The sequence below is a fragment of the Microtus pennsylvanicus genome, chromosome 5 (assembly GCF_037038515.1).
Source record: "Microtus pennsylvanicus isolate mMicPen1 chromosome 5, mMicPen1.hap1, whole genome shotgun sequence".
In the NCBI taxonomy this organism is placed as follows: Eukaryota; Metazoa; Chordata; class Mammalia; order Rodentia; family Cricetidae; genus Microtus; species Microtus pennsylvanicus.
Window position 1 is genome coordinate 28,422,884 of NC_134583.1, and position 19,404 is coordinate 28,442,287.

At 42.4% G+C, this 19,404-nt stretch overlaps 1 protein-coding gene across 4 annotated transcripts in view; it reads left to right on the plus strand.

The window, feature by feature from the left end:
• The first annotated feature begins 7,874 nt into the window (after positions 1-7,874).
• Positions 7,875-19,404, plus strand: part of Terf1 (telomeric repeat binding factor 1) — a 39,212-nt gene continuing 27,682 nt past the window's right edge. For 2 of the 4 annotated variants that reach the window (XM_075971415.1, XM_075971416.1), the window contains exons 1-4: positions 7,886-8,181; positions 11,618-11,713; positions 16,183-16,304; positions 18,192-18,278. In XM_075971415.1, coding sequence (XP_075827530.1) covers positions 7,911-8,181; positions 11,618-11,713; positions 16,183-16,304; positions 18,192-18,278 — 576 coding nt within the window. In that variant the 5' untranslated portion in view covers positions 7,886-7,910. Of the gene's footprint in view, positions 8,182-11,617; positions 11,714-16,182; positions 16,305-18,191; positions 18,279-19,404 lie in introns of all 4 variants that reach the window. The other 2 variants (XM_075971418.1, XM_075971417.1) reach the window with 2 other exon arrangements.

The window sequence follows — 19,404 nt, forward strand, 5'->3', positions numbered from 1 at the left end:
AAGACAAGTGTTCCCAAAGCTCTGCAAAACAGGTGCCCCATAAGTCTTACACTTGTGGGTCTACCTTTATGAATCTGTCAGCTGTACATTTACTGTGTAGTCTTGTGGGCTCCAACAATCAAATCCATCCCCTCAGGGTTCAGGGAACCCAATAGAAGTCAAAGTATAAAAGCCACCTGGGTGCCTTTAATCCCAGCATACAGGAAGCAAAGGCAAGCAAATCTCTGAGTTTGAGGCCAGCCTGATCTATAGAGTGAGTACCAGGATAGCTAGGGCTACACAGAGAAACCCTGTGTCCAAAAACCAAAACCAAACCAAACCAAGAGTGTAAGAGCCAGAGGGGATGGAGGACACCAGAAAAGCAGGGACCTCTAAGTCAATGTTTAAATTACCTGACACGAGGGGCTGGAGAGATGGCTCAACGGTTGAGAGCACTGACTGCTCTTCCAGAGGTCCTGAGTTCAGTTCCCAGTAACCACAGGGTGGCTCACCACCACCTGTAATGAGATCTGGCGCCCTCTTCTTGCCTGCAGGCATGCATGCAGACAGAACACTGTATACATAATAAATAAATAATTAAAAATAAATAAATAAATTACCTGACACGAGTGAGAAGGAAACACGGAACACACAACAAACCTGCTTAGGAGTTTATTAGAGGGGGAAGTCAGTGAGTGTGCAGAGAGAGAGGAAGATGGCACATCCAGCGTTTAAAAGCAGCCTAGCGCATGCGCACAGGGGGTGACAAGGCTATGTCATATGCAGATAACGGGGCTTAGCTGGGTCATATGTGGATGATGTAATCCATGTCATACATGGGTCATGCAGGGGCCCTTTAACATCCCTGGGGGGCATTAGGCAGTTCAGCCTGAGGGCTTGCCTACACCTGCATGACCCCTAGAACCAGGAAGTATCAGCCTTATGTGGCTGAAATCATTACAAATGTAATCAAAGCTCATATGCACAGGGCCTGCACTGGCCTACACCAGGCCCTCTAGACACATGTATTATGGCTTCCAGTTTAGTGTTTTTATGGAATTCATGAGTGTGCAAGCTGATTCTAATGCCTTCTCTTGGGCTGTTTATGCTTTTATTTGTATGTCTTGTCCAACTCCAATGGGAAAGTTTTCATTTTATGTTAATTATATTTTTTATTATCCCTTAAAAGCCTGTTTGTTTTGTAATGAGATAGAAAGTGAGTCTAACTGGATGGGAGAGTTCTTAAGGAGGGGTTGGGAGGGGTAGAAGGAGGGGAAAGCATAATCTGGATCTATTATGTGAGGAGAGAATCTATTTTTAATAAGGGAAAAAGAAAGAAAGAAAAAGAAAAACTGAAGCTTAAAAAAAAAAACAGCCATCTGTGCAATAGAACGGTAGCATTTATCCTAGCTACCTGAAACTTTGTACCCAATAATCAGTCTCTTCCTTTTCACCATCCCCAATCCTATAATTTGCTTTGGATTGATTGAGTCAAATAAACTATGATTCTAAAATTAATTTATTTCTTTTAGCTTTTTAGATGTGATTTCTAAAAACTTACAGATTACATATGCAACTGAGGTGCTGGGTTGTTAAGTAGAAACCTTGCTATTGTGGTAGGCATAGATAGGTCTCTATGTTGTGGTTTAAGTAAAATGCTGCAGGTCCCCAAGTGGTGGCAGTGGGCAGCTGGTCTTGAGACCATGCCGCAGGTCCCTGAGTAGTGGCAGTGGGCAGGGGGCACGAGACGACAGCTGGCCACGAAGGCAGCTGGTCCCAGGCAGGAATCCCCTGAGTGGCCCGCGGACCATGAGGGGAAGTGAGTCCCAGGCAGGGAGCTGCATGGCGGGTGAGAGACTGAGACAGATGGCACACCATGCAGAGAAAGTGGGTGTTTATTTAGTGGATTACGGAGGAGAAAGGGGAGGAGGAAGAAGAGCAGACAGAGGCAGAGAGAGAAAAAGAGATAGAGAGGAGGGAAGGGGAGAAGTGGGGAGGAGGGAGCAAGGCAGAAGCTGCCTCTTTGGGAGAGAGACTGAAAGGAAAGAACTCAGACTGGAAGCAGAAGGAAGACCCCCACCTGCCTTGGTGGTGGAGGGGGCTTGGGTTTATTCCACCGAGGGAGAAAGCATCACTATGTGTCTTGTCCAGGGAATTTGTCAAAGTCTTTTGTGCTTTAATGTGCTAATTGTTGCTTTGTTCTCTCTCTCTCTCTCTCTCTCTCTCTCTCTCTCTCTCTCTCTCTCTCTCTCTTGGGGGTCTTAATTTGGGCACAACACCTTACACTATCACTTTTCAGTTTTCTATTCAAGGGGGAAAGTTCATCACAAGGGCAGGAGCTGGTTTAGTGCCAAGAAGGAAGAGTAGAAAGGGGGCCTTTGACTCCCATACCCAGAGCTGTCAGGGAGGGAGGAGTAGGAAGGAACCCCTCGCTCCCAAGAGTTCGTCGTCTCTCTCTTTTACTTACACAAGCTATCGCTTTTGCTTTGGGCAGATGTATTTTATTAAAAATATTGAGTAATCAGTGAGTGGCTAAAAGCATACACCAGAAGGTATTTTTTTCCTAAACACAGCATTAAAGTAAATGTTCATGGGGAACAAGTCCCCAAATCTTCCATTTGCTGCCATGCATGGCAAACATTTCAGCCAATGGTGGGCCTGTTGAGGGAGATTGTCACTCTAGAAATATAAGGGAGCTGAAAACTTTCTGTGACCTGGTGCTGTCACCGTGGGCAATGACATGATGCAAGGAGGACATTACTCCTGAATTTGTGATGACACTCCTTCTGGTCACATAAAAGCTTATCAAAGACAATATGTAGCCCACAATACTTGGTGACAACTGAGAGTGTGACCATTTTATGCATTCATTGTGTTACCCTTTTGTTTCAGGGGGACAGGATCACACTGTGCAGTGTAACCCCAATACCAGAGTTCCTGATCCCCATCACCACGAAAGCCAATGAGATGTGAATTATTCAGGCAGACAGTAATCTGGGAAGGCAGCATGCTAACACTCTAAAACTGCCTACCGTCTCATCTCCTTCTAGAATACTCAGCTGGCAAGTTGTCAGAAGCAGGCAGTCATTTCGGGGCTCAGTTTTGTCCCTACTGTCAGGTGGCCAGCCGCATTCTGAGACATGGGATGTCTCCTGTCGTCATCCCTTACACACTTCCATCCTTCCATAGACGTCTGGGCTCAGGCACTCACTGAAATGCTGAGACTAAGACAATGTCTACCACCATCAACCTTGTACACTCCTCCAAGGGCATCTGGGCTAGGGAAGTTTCACTGTAGGTACATGTCAAGCTAATAATAGGTTTGCAAATTCCTCTGCACATGCGAGTCCTTATAACACAGAATATAAAAGTGGCTCTAACCATCCCTCCTACCTCATCAGTAGCTCAGGCTGGCACTCAACAAATCTACCTCTACCACCTCCAGTGCTGGGATTATAGGTGTGTAAGTAACTCTACTTGGTACAATTTTTTTTTAAAGATTTATTTATTACGTATACAATGTGCCTCCTGCATGTACACCTCCATGCGAGAAGAGGGCACCATATCTCATTACAGATGGTTGCCAGCCATCATGTGGTTGCTGGGAATTGAACTCAGGACCTCTGGAAGAACAACCAGTGCTCTTAACCTCTGAGCCATCTCTCCAGTCCCTACTTGGTACAATTTTTATCACTATGTTAGTGTGCTACTTTTACTTACAAAAGAGTACTGCAAAACAGGATTTTATGTCATGTTGCAATCACAACTGCCTCACACACTTCCTGTTTACTTGTTTCTGTCCTGTCCCTTTAAGAGACAAGCCCTGCCCATTCCCTCCCCCACCAAGGCAAGCAGATCTTTCTTCCACTTCCAACCTGAGTTTCTTCTTTTCTGTCTGTCTCTGGAAGAGGCAGCTACTGCCTCTCTCCTTTCTCCCCACTTCTCCTTCCTCTTTCTCTCTCCCTGTTTCTCTCTCTCTCTCTCTTTCTCTCCTCTTCTCCCTTCTCCCCTCCCCCCTTTCCTTTTCTCCTCCATAACCCACTAAATAAATATTCTCTTTCTCTGTGTGGCGTGCCTAATAGGAATCTGTCTCTCACCCGCAGCGCAGTTCCCTGCCTGGGACCAGCTGCCTTCATGTCCTGCCGTGGTCTCATGCCTGCTGCCCACTGTCTCCACTCGGGGACCTGCGGCGTTTTACCATAACACCATTGATATTGTCTTATGAAATAGCCAACTTTATTTGGGGAATCAGACAATTTATACTTTAAGGGTTGAGAAAGGTCACGTAAGTAAAGTTCTCATGAGTTCAGGCTATATACAATCACAAGGACAAGTCACATCTGTCAAAAATACGTTTCACCATAGAGGCACATAAAGGAGAGTTTAAACATTAGTTGAATAACAACAGCAAGCAATAATGAGTAATCTGAAGTAAACTCACTCCTATCACACCTGGGAGCAGCCGTACACCTGGGAGCAGCACAAAAATGCATTCCAAGAACAGTTCCGTGCTTTGAAGGTGAGGTCACAAGATGCTTGTGTTCTTGGAGTGTTCCCCCAGTGCTCAGAATCCTCCTCACAGACCGTATATGTCCTGACCGTGCTTGTCCTGACGTCCATGCTTCTGGACCGTGTATGTCCTGACACCCATCTCTTGCCTGTCTTCTCCAATGATTGGTAAGTGGGTTGACTCATGGATGTCCTTTTGTTTTGTGACCATTAAAGTTCATGTCATCACTTCCACACAGTAGAACATCGGGCAACCTGAGTCTGTGTTCAGGCCATTGGCACTCATATTTGGTTAAATATAAGCTATCGCTATTCCCTGGGTAGGAATAATCTATGTTCTTCATTAACAAAGGCTGTAATCATTGCAGCTAGGACAGAAAGAGTTCTTCGCAGTCAGGAGTCAAGGAATGCCACAAAGTAACCAAAACATAGCTGCTTACAGCCCTGCTTCAGTGAAAGGTTTCCCCAATGTAACAACTCTGCTCAGGTGCAGAAGGGTTTCCTCAGTGAAGGCTCTGCCGAAAGCTGTTCAGCCTAGGGTACTGCAGCCTGATGAGAAACCCTGGGAGGAGCCACTCATACTGCATGAGACTTGTCCCTGGCATCCTTGGTACCCGACAGTGCACAAATCATGTTCAGTAAATCTTCACTAAGTGAATCTGCTATACTTAAAAAGAAAAATAACCTGATCGCCCATCTTCATCCAAACCAAGATAAACATTCAGGGACTTGTGTTGTGGATGATTATAAGGGACATTTAGTAACTATCACACAAGATCTATTGTAATTCCGGAGCCTCCTGGAAATGCACCTCACAGTTAATGCGGACACTGTATAGCAGCGGTCCTCAGACTAGCAGGCTCGGCATCAGTGGGGACTCACTAGACCTGACCTCTGACCCCAGCCAGAACTCTAGAAAACTCCAAAGCAGAACCCTGAAGTTTGTGATATACATATGTGTGTGTGTGTGTGTGTGTGTGTGTTTCGACACAGGGTTTCTCTGTGGTTTTGGAGCCTGTCCTGGAACTAGCTCTTGTAGACCAGGCTGGTCTAGAATTCACAGAGATCCGCCTGCCTCTGCCTCCTGAGTGCTGGGATTAAAGGCGTGCGCCACCATCGCCCCGCTAGTTTGTGTTTTAATAAGCCCCGGGTTTTGGTAAGATAAACATTCAGGGCAGAATCTGTGTAATCACACAGTAAATGGGTGACTTCATGTGCAGATTGCTTTTTTTTTCTTTTCGAGAAAGGGTTTCTCTGTAGCTTTGGGGCCTGTCCTGGAACTAGCTCTTGTAGACCAGGCTGGCCTTGAACTCACAGAGACCTGCCTGCCGCTGCCTCCTGAGTGCTGGGATTAAAGGCGGGCGCCACTGCACATGCATTTTTTCTTTTTTTTAAATTTTTTTATTTATTAAGGATTTCTGCCTCCTCCCGCCACCGCCTCCCATTTCCTCCCCCTCCCCCCAATCAAGTCCCCCTCCCCCATCAAGTCCCCCTACCTCATCAGCCCAAAGAGCAATCAGGGTTCCCTGTCCTGTGGGAAGTCCAAGGGCCACCCACCTCCATCTAGGTCTAGTAAGGTGAGCATCCAAACTGCCTAGGTTCCCACAAAGCCAGTACATGCAGAAGGATCAAAAACCCATTGCCATTTTTCTTGAGTTCTCAGTAGTCCTCATTGTCCACTATGTTCAGCAAGTCCGGTTTTATCCCATGCTTTTTCAGACCCAGGCCAGCTGGCTTTGGTGACTTCCCGAAAGAACATCCCCATTGTCTCAGTGTGTGTGTGCACCCCTCGAGGTCCTGAGTTCCTTGCTCGTGCTCTCTCTCCTTCTGCTCTGTAAGACTTTAAGACAATCCTGAAGCCATTTTTGAATCCTCTCAGCCTCTGTGCCATAGTGCTTCCCCTCCTCCCCTGGGAACCAAGGACCTAACAGCTACACTCGCACGTACTCAGTTCCTGAACAATTACCCATATATGTATGCTTTGGTCCGGTCACCAGGGAAACGGGGTCAAAATGACCTCTTACCTCATCTGATCTGGCAACAGCTCTCCAGTCAATTATTGGTAATAGTCCTTTCAAATAAGCCAATCAGAATAGTCAAAGAACAACCCCCCTTGCTTCTGTGGCCCCTTTAAAAGTAGATTGTACCCGCTATTCGGGGTCCCTCGGCTTCCCGAATGCTGGGGGACCCTGTCATGACAGAATTAATAAAATCCTCATGCTTTTGCATCGGCTGTGGTGTATGAGATGGTCTCTGGGGGTGACTCCTTCTCGGTGTTTGGACGCTAGAGTTCAACAGCTCCTGATTTGGACCTTGAGATTTCAGTCCGGTGCTCGAATGTGGGTCTCTGTCTCTGTCTCCTTTCATCGCCTGATGAAGGTTAATATTCAGGAGGATGCCTGTATGTTTTTCTTTGGGTTCACCTACTTATTTAGCTTCTCTAGGATCATGAATTATAGGCTCAATGTCCTTTATTTATGGCTAGAAACCAAATATGAGTGAGTACATCCCATGTTCCTCTTTTTATGTCTGGCTTACCTCACTCAGGATAGTGTTTTCTATTTCCATCCATTTGTATGCAAACTTCAAGAAGTCATTGTTTTTTACTGCTGAGTAGTACTCTAATATGTATATATTCCATACTTTCTTCATCCATTCTTCCATTGAAGGGCATCTGATCTCCAAAATATATAAAGAACTTAAGAAACTAGACCGTAAAAGGCTAATCAACCCAATTATAAAATGGGGCACTGAGCTGGACAGAGAATTCTCAACAGAAGAACTTCAAATGGCCAAAAGACACTTAAGGTCATGCTCAACTTCCTTAGCGATCAGGGAAATGCAAATCAAGACAACTTTAAGATACCATACCTGTCAGAATGGCTAAAATCAAAAACACCAATGATAGCCTTTGCTGGAGAGGTTTGGAGAAAGGGGTACACTCATCCATTGCTGGTGGGAATGCAAACTTGTGCAACCACTTTGGAAAGCAGTGTGGCGGTTTCTCAGGAAATTCGGGATCAACCTACCCCTGGACCCAGCAATACCACTCTTGGGAATATACCCAAGAGATGCCCTATCATAGAACAAAAGTATATGCTCAACTATGCGCATGCATTTTTTTTTTTTTTTTTTTTTTTTTTTTTTTTTTTTTGGTTTTTCGAGACAGGGTTTCTCCGTGGTTTTTGGAGCCTGTCCTGGAACTAGCTCTGTAGACCAGGCTGGTCTCCTATCTCTGTACATTTCCTCTACAGGGAAAGCCCCGCCTCAGACTGACAGGCTATTTAGCAGGTCTCAGCCAATCGGAAGCTACGGTCGTCCCAGCCTCCCACCCTAGCGATGCGATTGGCTGACTTTCACACCAGCGCGAGCCAATTAGCGCCCGGCGCCCGCTGAGGCTCCGGGCGCGCTTTCGCTTTAACATGGCGGCGGCTGTCGCCTCAGCGGCCCCGAGCACGGTGGGCTGTGCGGGCCGGGAAGATGCGGACTGTCCAGAGAAGGAGGTGACCGGAGGCGACGCGGAACTGCCCGAGCGCCAGCTGCAGGTCCCGGAGGAGGAGAACGCGGAGATGGTGGCCCAGGCCGAGGCCGTGGCCGCCGGCTGGATGCTCGACTTCCTCTGCCTCTCTCTCTGCCGATCCTTCCGCGACGGCCGCTCCGAGGACTTCTGTCGGACACGAGACAGCGCGGAAGGTGGGTGCGGGCGGCGCACGGCCGGGGGTGGGGGACACACGAAATCGGCTCCTGTGAGCTGGGGTCCCCCACCCCTTCCCCATTCCGTGTCCCTGTCGGGCTTGACCGCAGGACCGAATGGGCGAAGATGGAGAACTTGGGTTCCCACTGCCCCTTCCGGCCCCGGCCACCCAGGTGTTCCTTGAGCAGCAGTCTCGTTCCCTCCCGGGAACAATTATGTAAATTTGTAAACCCCCTGGCGATAATAAGCCTGACCTGGACAGATGGCGACGGAGATGATAACGTTACTATGACAAGGTGTATTTATAGTGTAAATGTAATATTTAATTGCAAATTCTCATCAAGCCATACTGACAGACTGCATCCCAGCTATAATAATACTCATTATTTCTAGAGAAGTGTTGGTTAATCCGAGGTGCTAGTAGGTTAAGAGGGGTGCCCCAGATCCGTGTTTAGGAAAGTTTCCTCACAGATAAAGCTGGAGCCGTGGTGTGGGTAGGTAACTTTAAGTAGAAAATGAAGTCCTGAAACGAAGTCACTTCCCTATGCTGTGGTTGAGAATAGGCTACGGTTACTCTGTGCTGACAAGGTAGAGTTGGAAATGTCACCGTGAACTCCTGTTTCGTTCCTACGTGTGCAGCGCATGTTAGCTTTGTGTTGCTGTAACATATATCTGACCTAGTCGGCCCATAGAAAGAAGGGGTACGTCTTGCACAGTTCTGGATGTTTCTGTGCCTGGAGCTCTGAAGAGTCAGCTCATCATGATGCCCAAGCTGGCAATTTTTCAAACAGGAGGCATAATTTCAACTACCCCTGCTGTTTTAAGTTAAGAGCAGTGTATCTGGGAGAGATCAAACTGATTTCAAAGGAGCAAAACTGATGTCAGGATGTAAGAGATACAGGAATAAAGGTCCTACAGCCTCCTTAAAAGGACACCTTGGGTGACCTAAAATCTGCATCAGTCTCTAACAGGTGTGTGGACCAAGCCTTGAGAAGAAAGCATTCCAGATCTAAACTATAGCGGATGACTATAGAAAATTTAAGAAGTTGAGGGGATGCCTAGGGAGATAGTACATCTTGAAAATGCTTTTCTTGCAAGCCGAGGACCTTAGTTTGATCCCCAGAACCCAGGGGAGGGTTGGGGAAAGCTTGGGGGAGTGGGATGGTTGAGATGGAGGAAGGATGGATATGGGAGCAGGGAAGGAGATATCTTAATTAAGGGAGCCATTTTAGGGTTGGCAAGAGGCTTGACCCTAGAGGGGGTCCCAGATGTCCACAGGGATGTCCCCAGCTAGGTCCTTGGACAGCAGAGGAGAGGGTGCCTGAACTGGCCTTGTCCCGTAGTCAAATTGATGACTATCTTGAATATCACCATAGAATCTTCATCTGGCCACGGATGGAGATAGAGACAGATACCCACATCAGAGCACTGGACAGAGCTCCCAAGGTCCAGTTGAAGAGCAGAAAGAGGGAGAAGATGAGCAAGGAAGTCAGGACCGCGAGGGGTTGGTCCACCCACTGAGACACTGCCTAAGCTACTGGGAGCTCACCAACTCCAGCTGGACTGGGATTGAACGAGCATTTGATCAAACTGGACTCTCTGAATATGGCTGACAATTGGGGCAGACTGAGAAGCCAATGATAATGGCACTGGGATTTGTCTCTACTGCATGTACTGGCTTTTTGGGACCCTAGTCTATTTGGATGCACACCTTCCTAAGCCTGGATGGAGGGGGAGGGCCGTGAACTTCCCATAGGGCAGGGTACCTTGCCCTCTCTTAGGACTGGAGGGGGAGAAGGGGAGTGGGGAGGAAGTGGAAATTTTGATTGGTATTATTGGTATTATTTATAAAGTAATAAACAAAAAAAAGGAAAGAAAAAGCTTAACATACTTGTATTCACAGTGCTGGGAAGACAAGGTTCACTGGCTAGCCAGCCTAGCCTACTTTGGCAAGCTTCAGACCAATGGAAGGCCTTTCTTAAAAGGGAGAGGGTGAGTGAGGAGAGCTGGCTCAGTAGTTAGGAGCACTAACTGCTCCTCCAGAAAACCTGTGCTTGATTCTCAGCACTCACACGGCAGTCTGGAACTCCATCCAGGGTATTTAATGCTCTCTTCTGACCTCAGCATGCACTTAATGCACGTATTACACAGACAGACGTGCACGAGAAATAAAAATGAAACCTTCTGTTTAAATGTTAAAGAAAGTTTTATAGCACTTGCAGAGTGAGAGCCAAGTTTATCCTCCTGCCTGCGTGTGAGAGATCCAGGAATATGGTTCACTCACCAGTATGCACATTCACTGCCAAGTGCATCCTTGTGAGAATTCAAATATTTGAGAAATAAATTTTTTAAACTTGATTTTTATTAATTGAACAAACTCAGTGGAAACCTTGACATATGTATATTTCCTATAATATAAAGTATTATAGTATGAATTTCAAAGTTGTAGTTTGATACACTACTTTTTAAAAGCAATTTTGAGTATTTCACAACTGAGTTACATTGTGTAAGAACACTATATTACAAAACTTTTTTCTGATTTTTAAGAACTTGAATGATTAGAATCTATAGTTCTGCCAGGCGGGGGTGGCACATACCTTTAATCCTAGCACTTGGGAGGCTGAGGCAGGCAGATCTCTGTGAGTTCGAGGCCAGCCTGGTCTACAGAGCTAGTTCCAGAACAGCTCCAAAGCTACACGGTGAAACCCTGTCTCGAAAAACTTAAAAAAAAAAAAGACTCTATAGTTCTAAATTTATGATCAGTTTTTGTTGAGTGTTTTATTAGTCAAGCTTCTCTAGACTAACAAGCTATATATATATATATATATATATATATATATATATATATATATATATATATAATAAGTCTATACATAGAAAAGGGATTTACTAGAATGATTGACAGACTGTGGTCCAGCTAATCCAGCAATGGCTGCCTATGTACAGAGTCCAAGAATCCAGTAAGTGTTCAATCCATGAGCTTGATGTCGCAGATGGCCTTCAGTATATGCTGGAATCCCAAAGAAATAGGCTCTAATGTCAGGAAAAGAATGTTTATCGAGGGTGGGAGGAAACTGGCAAAAAGAGCTTCCCTCTTCCATGTCCTTTATATATATTCTAGAAAAACATATGGCCGAGATTAGGGGTGGATCTTCCCACCTCAGAAGATCTGGATCAAAGATTTGTCTTCTCACCTAATTTCCAGATTGGAAGTGGATCATCTCACTTCAGATGGTTCAGTTAAGCAAAAAAGAGAGAAAGAAAGAAATCATTCATAGGCGTGTCAATCCATTTTTGGTTTTAGTTAATTTCAAATGTAGTCAAGTTGAGAACCAAGAATAGCCATCCCAAGTGTTTATAATCTAATACTTAACATTGTATTGTTGCTATTAGGGTATGATAATATTTTAATAAACTCTTTCTTTTCTTTTTTAGCTATTATTCATGGACTACCCAGTCTTACAACTTACCAGTTGAGAACTGTATATATATGTCAGTTTTTGACAAGAATTGCAGCAGGAAAATCTCTTGGTAAATACAAATTTTTATTTTATATTAGAATCTTTTAACTTATGACTAAACATAAGACATGAGAAACTGATGAACACTGTATTTCCTTTTGGCTGGGGGAGAGGAGGTTTGCCTACCTGCAGTTGGCATACACATAAGCTTATCTAAAGCAAATAAATACAGTTTTATCTTCGTAGAACTGTGACTCTCAAACTTTAGCCTGCTACATATTATTTAAAGGGCTTCTTAAAACAGTGAAGCCGTTCTGCCTCACCATGAGTTTAGCTCCCAGATGATTCAGATGTTACAGGGGGCAGACTAAGCTTCCTAGACTCCTGGAGATATCATTTGAAGTTTCCTTATATAACTTAGTGATAACAGCTACCACACATACACTGTTTACTGTCAGCTGTTTAAACTTGATGCCTGTCCTTATACAAGAAAACATAGTTTGTGGTTGTAATCTGTCTCCCTTAGACAGGTTCATCTTAGATTATAATGAGCAATATTAGTTCATTTTATAATTTACAAAATACTTTCCCATTAATACTTTCTGGTGAGCAGTACTTGCATGAAACTATTTACTTATAAAAATATATATACTCTCAGAATATTAGTATCATACTGAACCATCCCTGAGCCATATAGCCTGCTTTATTTGGAGAATGAAATTAGGAGCTTGTATGATATTATTCCTGGGGAGATTAATAATTTCCTGAAATAGGGGACCCATGACAAACCAAAGTAACACTGATACCATATTCTACCTTGTGAACCAGGGTTTACTGTAGTTACTTACAAGAGCATGGACAACTCAAAGGCAGTCACACCACCAACACCTCAGCCCAGCATGAGTGGCAACTCAGGAAAGCTCTCTGAGTAACTTGTCGTCAGTTCTGCAGTTAGGGAGTCTCCTCTCCTGAGTGGTTCCTACATAGCTATGGGGGGGGGGGGGCAAAGACTTGTACATCTGGTAAGTTTCAGGGACTTCCTGGGGCTTTTGAGTTAATTACTTACTGAATCTTTATACACTTACCTCTAGGGTGGAGTGTTTGAACCAGAAGGAAACTACTATCTGACGGGGTTAGAGTAGATGCAGAAGAGAGGGCTGTGTGTAGCTTAGAGCCTGTGGCTGCACACTGTGACTTAACATATTGTAGTTAGTTGGGTGGTTTTATAAATCATGTGGCAGATTATTCTAAACTGCCTAGCTATGCTTTACACATAATAGTTACTCTTTATATCTTGGGTTTTTTTTTCAGGTAATCTTCCCTTCAAGGGATAAAAACAGATTTTGTGAGTAACTTGCGGTTGACTTGTTTTCCTTGTTCATTTTTACAGAGACGGGGATTGAACTCAGGGTCTTGTGCATTTTAGTCAAATGCTGTACAGCTGAGCCATGCGTGTTCATTCTGACCCCATGGCTAAATCCTTAAGTGTACCAGGATTCCGTTTTGAATATATATCTTAGATGAAAAACAACAAAGATCAGAGAACAAGAATCACTGTCTCATAATTGATTCAAAGGAGATAGTAGTTAAAGTTTAGGGTTTTGTCTGTTTGTGTTTTGCAGTGCCATGTACCTAGGGCCTTTGACTAACAGGTGAATATGCCACCATCAAGCTACAGCCCCAAACAACTTCATTTTAATTTATGTATCGCATTTTCAGTGACCTTTCAGTGAGTGTTCTATAGTAAATAGAAGAAATATTTCCTGATAGAAATATGGTCTATGTTTGAAATTTAAGATATTTTAGTAGTTAAATTAAGACAACTAAAAGGAAGTAGAGTTAATTTTAACGTTATCTTGTTTAATCCAGTAATCCAATATTTTTAAAATATGCCAACAAGTAATGTACAAAATGTTAATGAGCTATCTTATTTTTTGTAGTAAGCTTATGATGTAGTACTTTATGCTTAAAGGATATCTCTCTGGACTACTTGCATTTTAACTGCTAAGTGCTTATAAGTAGGTAGTAGCTGCCATAGTGGGTCCTGTCTCCAGCCCCACAGAGCTGTAAAATAAGACATCTCAAGCAGAAAAAATGTTTATGACAGGTTTTCTCATCTCAAAAGACTCGCTTTTATGTACCCCAGGCTGCCCAGAAACTCCTAGTCCTCCTGCCACAGCTCCTGAGCACAGGGACTTACAGGTGTCACCATGCCTGACTATCTCCTAAGATCTAACATTAAGACTTTCCAGGCCTCCTACACAGCAGCAGAGTTCAGCAGATGCCCTGTCATGTGTTTTTAGTTTCTTTAGTTTCCAGCCTACCAACCCAATGTCAAGGAATCCATAAGAAGCTTTTCTTATTTCCCCTTTCTCTTGTAAAATACTGCCTACTCTACCAGATCTTCAAACCTCATCCAAAGTAAGCCAGAAAAGAAAACAGGGAACAGGTACAAATTAGTAGCTCAGGAGACTCTTCAGGACTGTGGTGTGCCTCATTCTCCTTGCCCCCGTGCCTGCTCCTCGTCCTTTGCACATGATTTACACTTCCCACCTGTGCTCCTAGTTAGAAGGGGTTCATGTGATCCTTGTCACTTTGCCTGTTCTGCTTTGTATTGGGGTCTTTTGTTCTTACACTTGAATTTAAGGGTTTTTTTCCAGTTCTATGAAAAACGTAAGTGGAATTCCTATGGACTAATTAAATCTGTTGATCACTTTCACACCGATAGCCATTTTTGCACTATTCTGTCAATCTGGGGGTATGGGATGTCTTTTAATCTTTTAGTGTCTTCAACTTCTTCAATACCTTAAATTCTTCATTGCACAGATTTTTCACCTCCTGGGTTAGCTTTAATCCTAGGAACTTTATTTTATATTAATCAGGATTTTTTTCCTGGTATCTTTCTCAATGAACTTATTATTGGTATAAAAGGAAAGCTTTTAAATTACCGTTTTAATTTTATATTCTGCTAATTCACTAAAAGTGTTTATCAAATCCAAGTGTTTTGTAGAGTTATTAGGGTCTTTTGGATACAGGATCATGCCGTCTGCTGAGACGAACTGGTCTTTGAGATACACAGTAAGTGGGCTCTAAGGGTCCTGGTATCTGCCTCTCTCCTAGGTGTAGTCCTACTTCAGAGAGAGAGGTGCCTGATAAGCTCTCTTTATTTGTAAGAATGTCTTTTGTATCCCTCTGCCTTATAGTCCATCTCTGCTTTCTCAGACGTTCTCTTCATCCTGTCTGTATTTTTTGGTTATTTTCTTATTATCTTTTTTGTTATTTCTTCTTACAGCATTTTGGCTTCATGTGTGCGGAGTAAGTGCTCTACTGAACTGCCTCCCTAGGTCATATTCTAGAGTTTAAACAATTTCCAGATGTACTTAGTCATCCACATATTTGAGACTCTCTGAATGATTCTGAAGTAGAGCAGGCAACCAGGGGCATAATGAGTGTACGTCTAGGAAGTGCCAGTCTTGCTGGCTGTCCACACTGCATCCTTTGTGGACAGGCTAGGCTCGAGTTGTGAGTGATGCTCCTGCCTCAGCCTCAGAAGTGCTGGGATTGTAGACTTGAGTCGCCATGTGTAGTAGTTTTCTCTTTGTGTTTGTATCTTAGGTACGCAACACAACTTGGATTATAAATTAATAATTATTTAAAATATGAACTATTAGAAATGCCAAAAGAGGCCAACAGAAAATTGCAATCCTTGAAACTGCTAATATGGACATACTATTTAGTGTATGAAATCCTTGAAACTGCTAATATGGACATACTATTTAGTGTGTGAAATCCTTGAAACTGCTAATATGGACACACTATTTAGTGTATGAAATCCTTGAAACTGCTAATATGGACATACTATTTAGTGTATGAAATCCTTGAAACTGCTAATATGGACATACTATTTAGTGTATGAAATCCTTGAAACTGCTAATATGGACATACTATTTAGTGTGTGAAATCCTTGAAACTGCTAATATGGACATACTATTTAGTGTATGAAATTATACCCAGATTTTAAAATTCTCTTCAATATATTCATAGATTTTTTTTAGTTGAGTTGAAATGAACCAAAACAGCCTGGAAACTAGAGTTTTAGAGGAATATAACTAGTAAATGGTTCCTGCCCCCCAAATTTCAAATATAGTTGTATGATCGAATAAGAGCATTTTACCTTCAAGACACTGAAATGGTAGCCAGGCATGGTATTGCATATATTGTATTCCCAGCACTCTGGAGGCCAAGACAGAAAGAACTGGAGTTTGAGACCAACCTGTGCTACAGAGCATGACCTTGTCTTAAAAAAATAAATAAAATAAATAAAAAGTTTTTGACTTTTATAATTTCAGTGGTTTTATTTTTCCTTTGTGTGTGTGTGTGTGTGTGTGTATATATATAGTGAACAAATTAACTTAGAAAATCATTTCCCAAAACTGTTCTGTATGAAAACTGCCTGGCATGTAGAATATAGTTGATAAGTTTGAAAATGAATCGAGTTTTGAAGTTTCTACTTAACTTTCAATTATTCTGTTTTAAAAGATGCACAGTTTGAAAGTGATGAACGTATTACACCCTTGGAATCGGCCCTGATGATTTGGGATTCAATTGAAAAGGAACATGACAAACTTCATGAAGAAATACAGAATTTAATTAAAATTCAGGTATGAGTATTTTGTGCTTGTTTTGCTATAATACTCAGTTACTTGGCTCATTGGTGAAACAAAACACCTTAGGGAGAGCCTGTAGTGATGGTTTAGTAATTAAGAGCAGTTCTGCTTTTGCAGAGGACCTGAGTTCAGTTCCCAGCACCCACAGTAGGAGTGCACAGCCACCTGTAACTCCAGTTCCCTGTTCTGGTCTCTGCAGGTGCCTACACACATGCGCGTGCACACAGATTTATACACATAAAGAAAAATAAATTCTGAGGAAAAAATGAAAACATAATCAGAGAGGAAGGATTTATTTTAGCTTATAATTTGAGATGGTAGCAGTCCATGTTGTGGGAGGCAGAGCATAGGAATGTAAAGTGATTGGTCATCTTGTGTCAAATCAGGAAGCAGAGAAAGATGAATGCTTAGTGTTCACATACTTCTTTTTGTTCAGCCCATAACATAATTTTCGCCCATGGAAGTGCTGCCGATGTTCAGGGTAGGTCTTCACTTCTCAGTTAGTCCGTTCTAGAAATGGAGACTGAATATTAACTGTCACAAATATGAAAACATCTAACATCCAGAATAAAAATAACCTGTCAGAAGTTGTGTATAAACCTAGTGAGAATTTTAATGACATCTTTTTATTTAGAACACTGACTATAGTCTTCACATGAGCACCAAGCCCAGAACTTAATGTTTTATATTCAGGTGTATGTTGCCTCCATATTGTAGGAAGCACTGTAGCTACTTAGAATATTACCAAACAAACTTTAAAACTAAGGATTCATGCTCTCCTCTTTTTTACCTAAGGACTATAAATATTAGGGGGAAGTAGCAGGTGCTATGATTTGCTTGTTTATTATGGGGTGTTGGTTTTGGTTCTGAGGATTGAGCCCAAGACCTCACACATGCCATGCATGCCGTGTGTGGATTTTTGTGAACAAGAGTATGTAGAATTTTAACCATGCTAAGATTTGAATTACAATAGACTGCTTAAGAATAAGAAAGCAGAAAAGTCAAACATCTACCTTCCTGCTAAAGCAAATATTTCCTTTGTTCAATAAATTTTTCCTCAGCTTTAGAAGTTTTGTAAGAAAATTTTTTCTAAGTTGTCCAAGAGAGAGAGACCCAAAGTAGTATCCTACTTAGTGTGATTGTCAAATGAAATTAGGACCTGGAGATGTGACATTGGGTAGAAAAACACCTGCTTCTTGTAAGAATTCAACTTAGAAAAAAGAGATTTTTCATGTTTTCCCTATCTTTGCGATGCTAAAGAAAGTTTTTTTAAAAATTAATTATGCTTTTTTCAATTAATTGATTTATTTATTATGTATATAACATTCCCTCCATGTATGCCTACATGCCAGATCTCATTATAGGTGGCTGTAGCCACAATGTGGTTGCTGAGACTTGAACTCAGGACCTCTAGAAGAGCAGCCAGTGCTCTTAACCTCTGAGCCATCTCTTCAGCCCTAAAGAAAGCTTTCACTACACTACTAGACAGTTGAGATGGTGCCATAGCATTTAGTGTGTTGTTGCTTTGCCACACTGTGGTTTGCAGCTCACACAACAGTTCTATGGGGGTAGTGTGCTGTCTTCACCGTGTAGAGCATATGGAAATGGGCAGTGGGAGCAGTATATTTCCAGATATAATAATAATAACTTCCAGTCTATTAATTACTGCTTAGAGATGCTGAACAGACTGTAAATGTGTGCAGAACTAGACAGAATTTTTTAACTTTTTAAGCCATAATTATTTCATCATTGAAAAACTTTTTCAAATAAAATGCATAAAAATGTTTATAATGATGTCTTTCAGTATTATCTATGCACTTAGTCAAATAATGGTTGGACATTTTAAAAAGCAATTTAAGGTTTGTATATGTCATCTTTAAGGCTGTAGCTGTTTGTATGGAAAGTGGCAACTTTAAGGAAGCAGAAGAAGTGTTTGAAAGAATATTTGATGGTCCAGAATCTCACACGGTAATTATTTATAGTAAAGCGATAGAATTAATTTTACAACTGTTTGTAAGGGGTGAGGAAAACAGAAAATTGGAGAAAAAAAGTGATTCACTAAACTCAATATATTAAAAAAATTCTAACAATAATCAAAACAAAAATTTAGTATTCATTTACCCTTTTATCTATCAAGTACTTATATTTGCACTATGCTCAACTTAATAGTCACCTTTCCAGGGTTCAGAAACTATATTGAGGGTTTGGTGGCTGCCACATTAGGCAGCATAAGTACGGAGAGGAAATATAACTTGCTTATTTTTCTAGAATCCCCCACCTCCTCATTTATTGATTGAATGATTGACTTTTATTGCTGTGTGGTTGAGATAAAATTCAGTTCTGTATCCAAAACTTAAAACTCAAAACTTCGCCACTAATTACTAGGATTAGAGACATATACTACCGGCCTTCCCCCTTTTTCTGTACTTTCTTTTCCCTTTTGCTTTTTTTTTTTTTTTTTTTGAGATGGGATCTCAAGAGTGTAACATCACACCCAGCTGGAGTTATAGTTTGTCTGTGTATATTAATATAGTCAGTAGGCCTCTGGTTGTTTTTATTAAAAACAATGTTGTTAGGGTAAATTAAATATCTTCAAAGAAAGCATAATCTTACATTTTTAGGATTTTTTTTTATTGAACATCTATACCTCTAGAAGAAAATAATGTGTTCTAGGTATTTGAGTAGGAAGAGACTTGTGTGAGGAACCCCTACATCAGGAAACTAGCTAGCTAGAAATGAAGCTCTGTGTGGACTCTAGCACTTGCCTCAAATGTGCAAGTCCTTTGGTCCTTGGCACCATCAACAAGAAAGGTTAGATAGGCATGGGATAGTACAGACAGACCTGTAACACTACATCCAAGCCTAGGGGTGTGTGTGTGTGTGGTGAGAGATCCTTTTGAGATGGGGGGGGGGGGGTGAGAGACAGCTCCTGAGACAGGTGTGGGGCGTGAGAGACAGCTCCTTCTGAGGCCAATGGGGGTGAGAGAGAGATCCTTTGAGGCAGGTATTTGGGGGGGGGGGGTGAGAGAGAGATACTTTTGAGACTATCTCAAATAAAAACCTAGAACCTCATCCAAATCTTGTCATTTGAGGA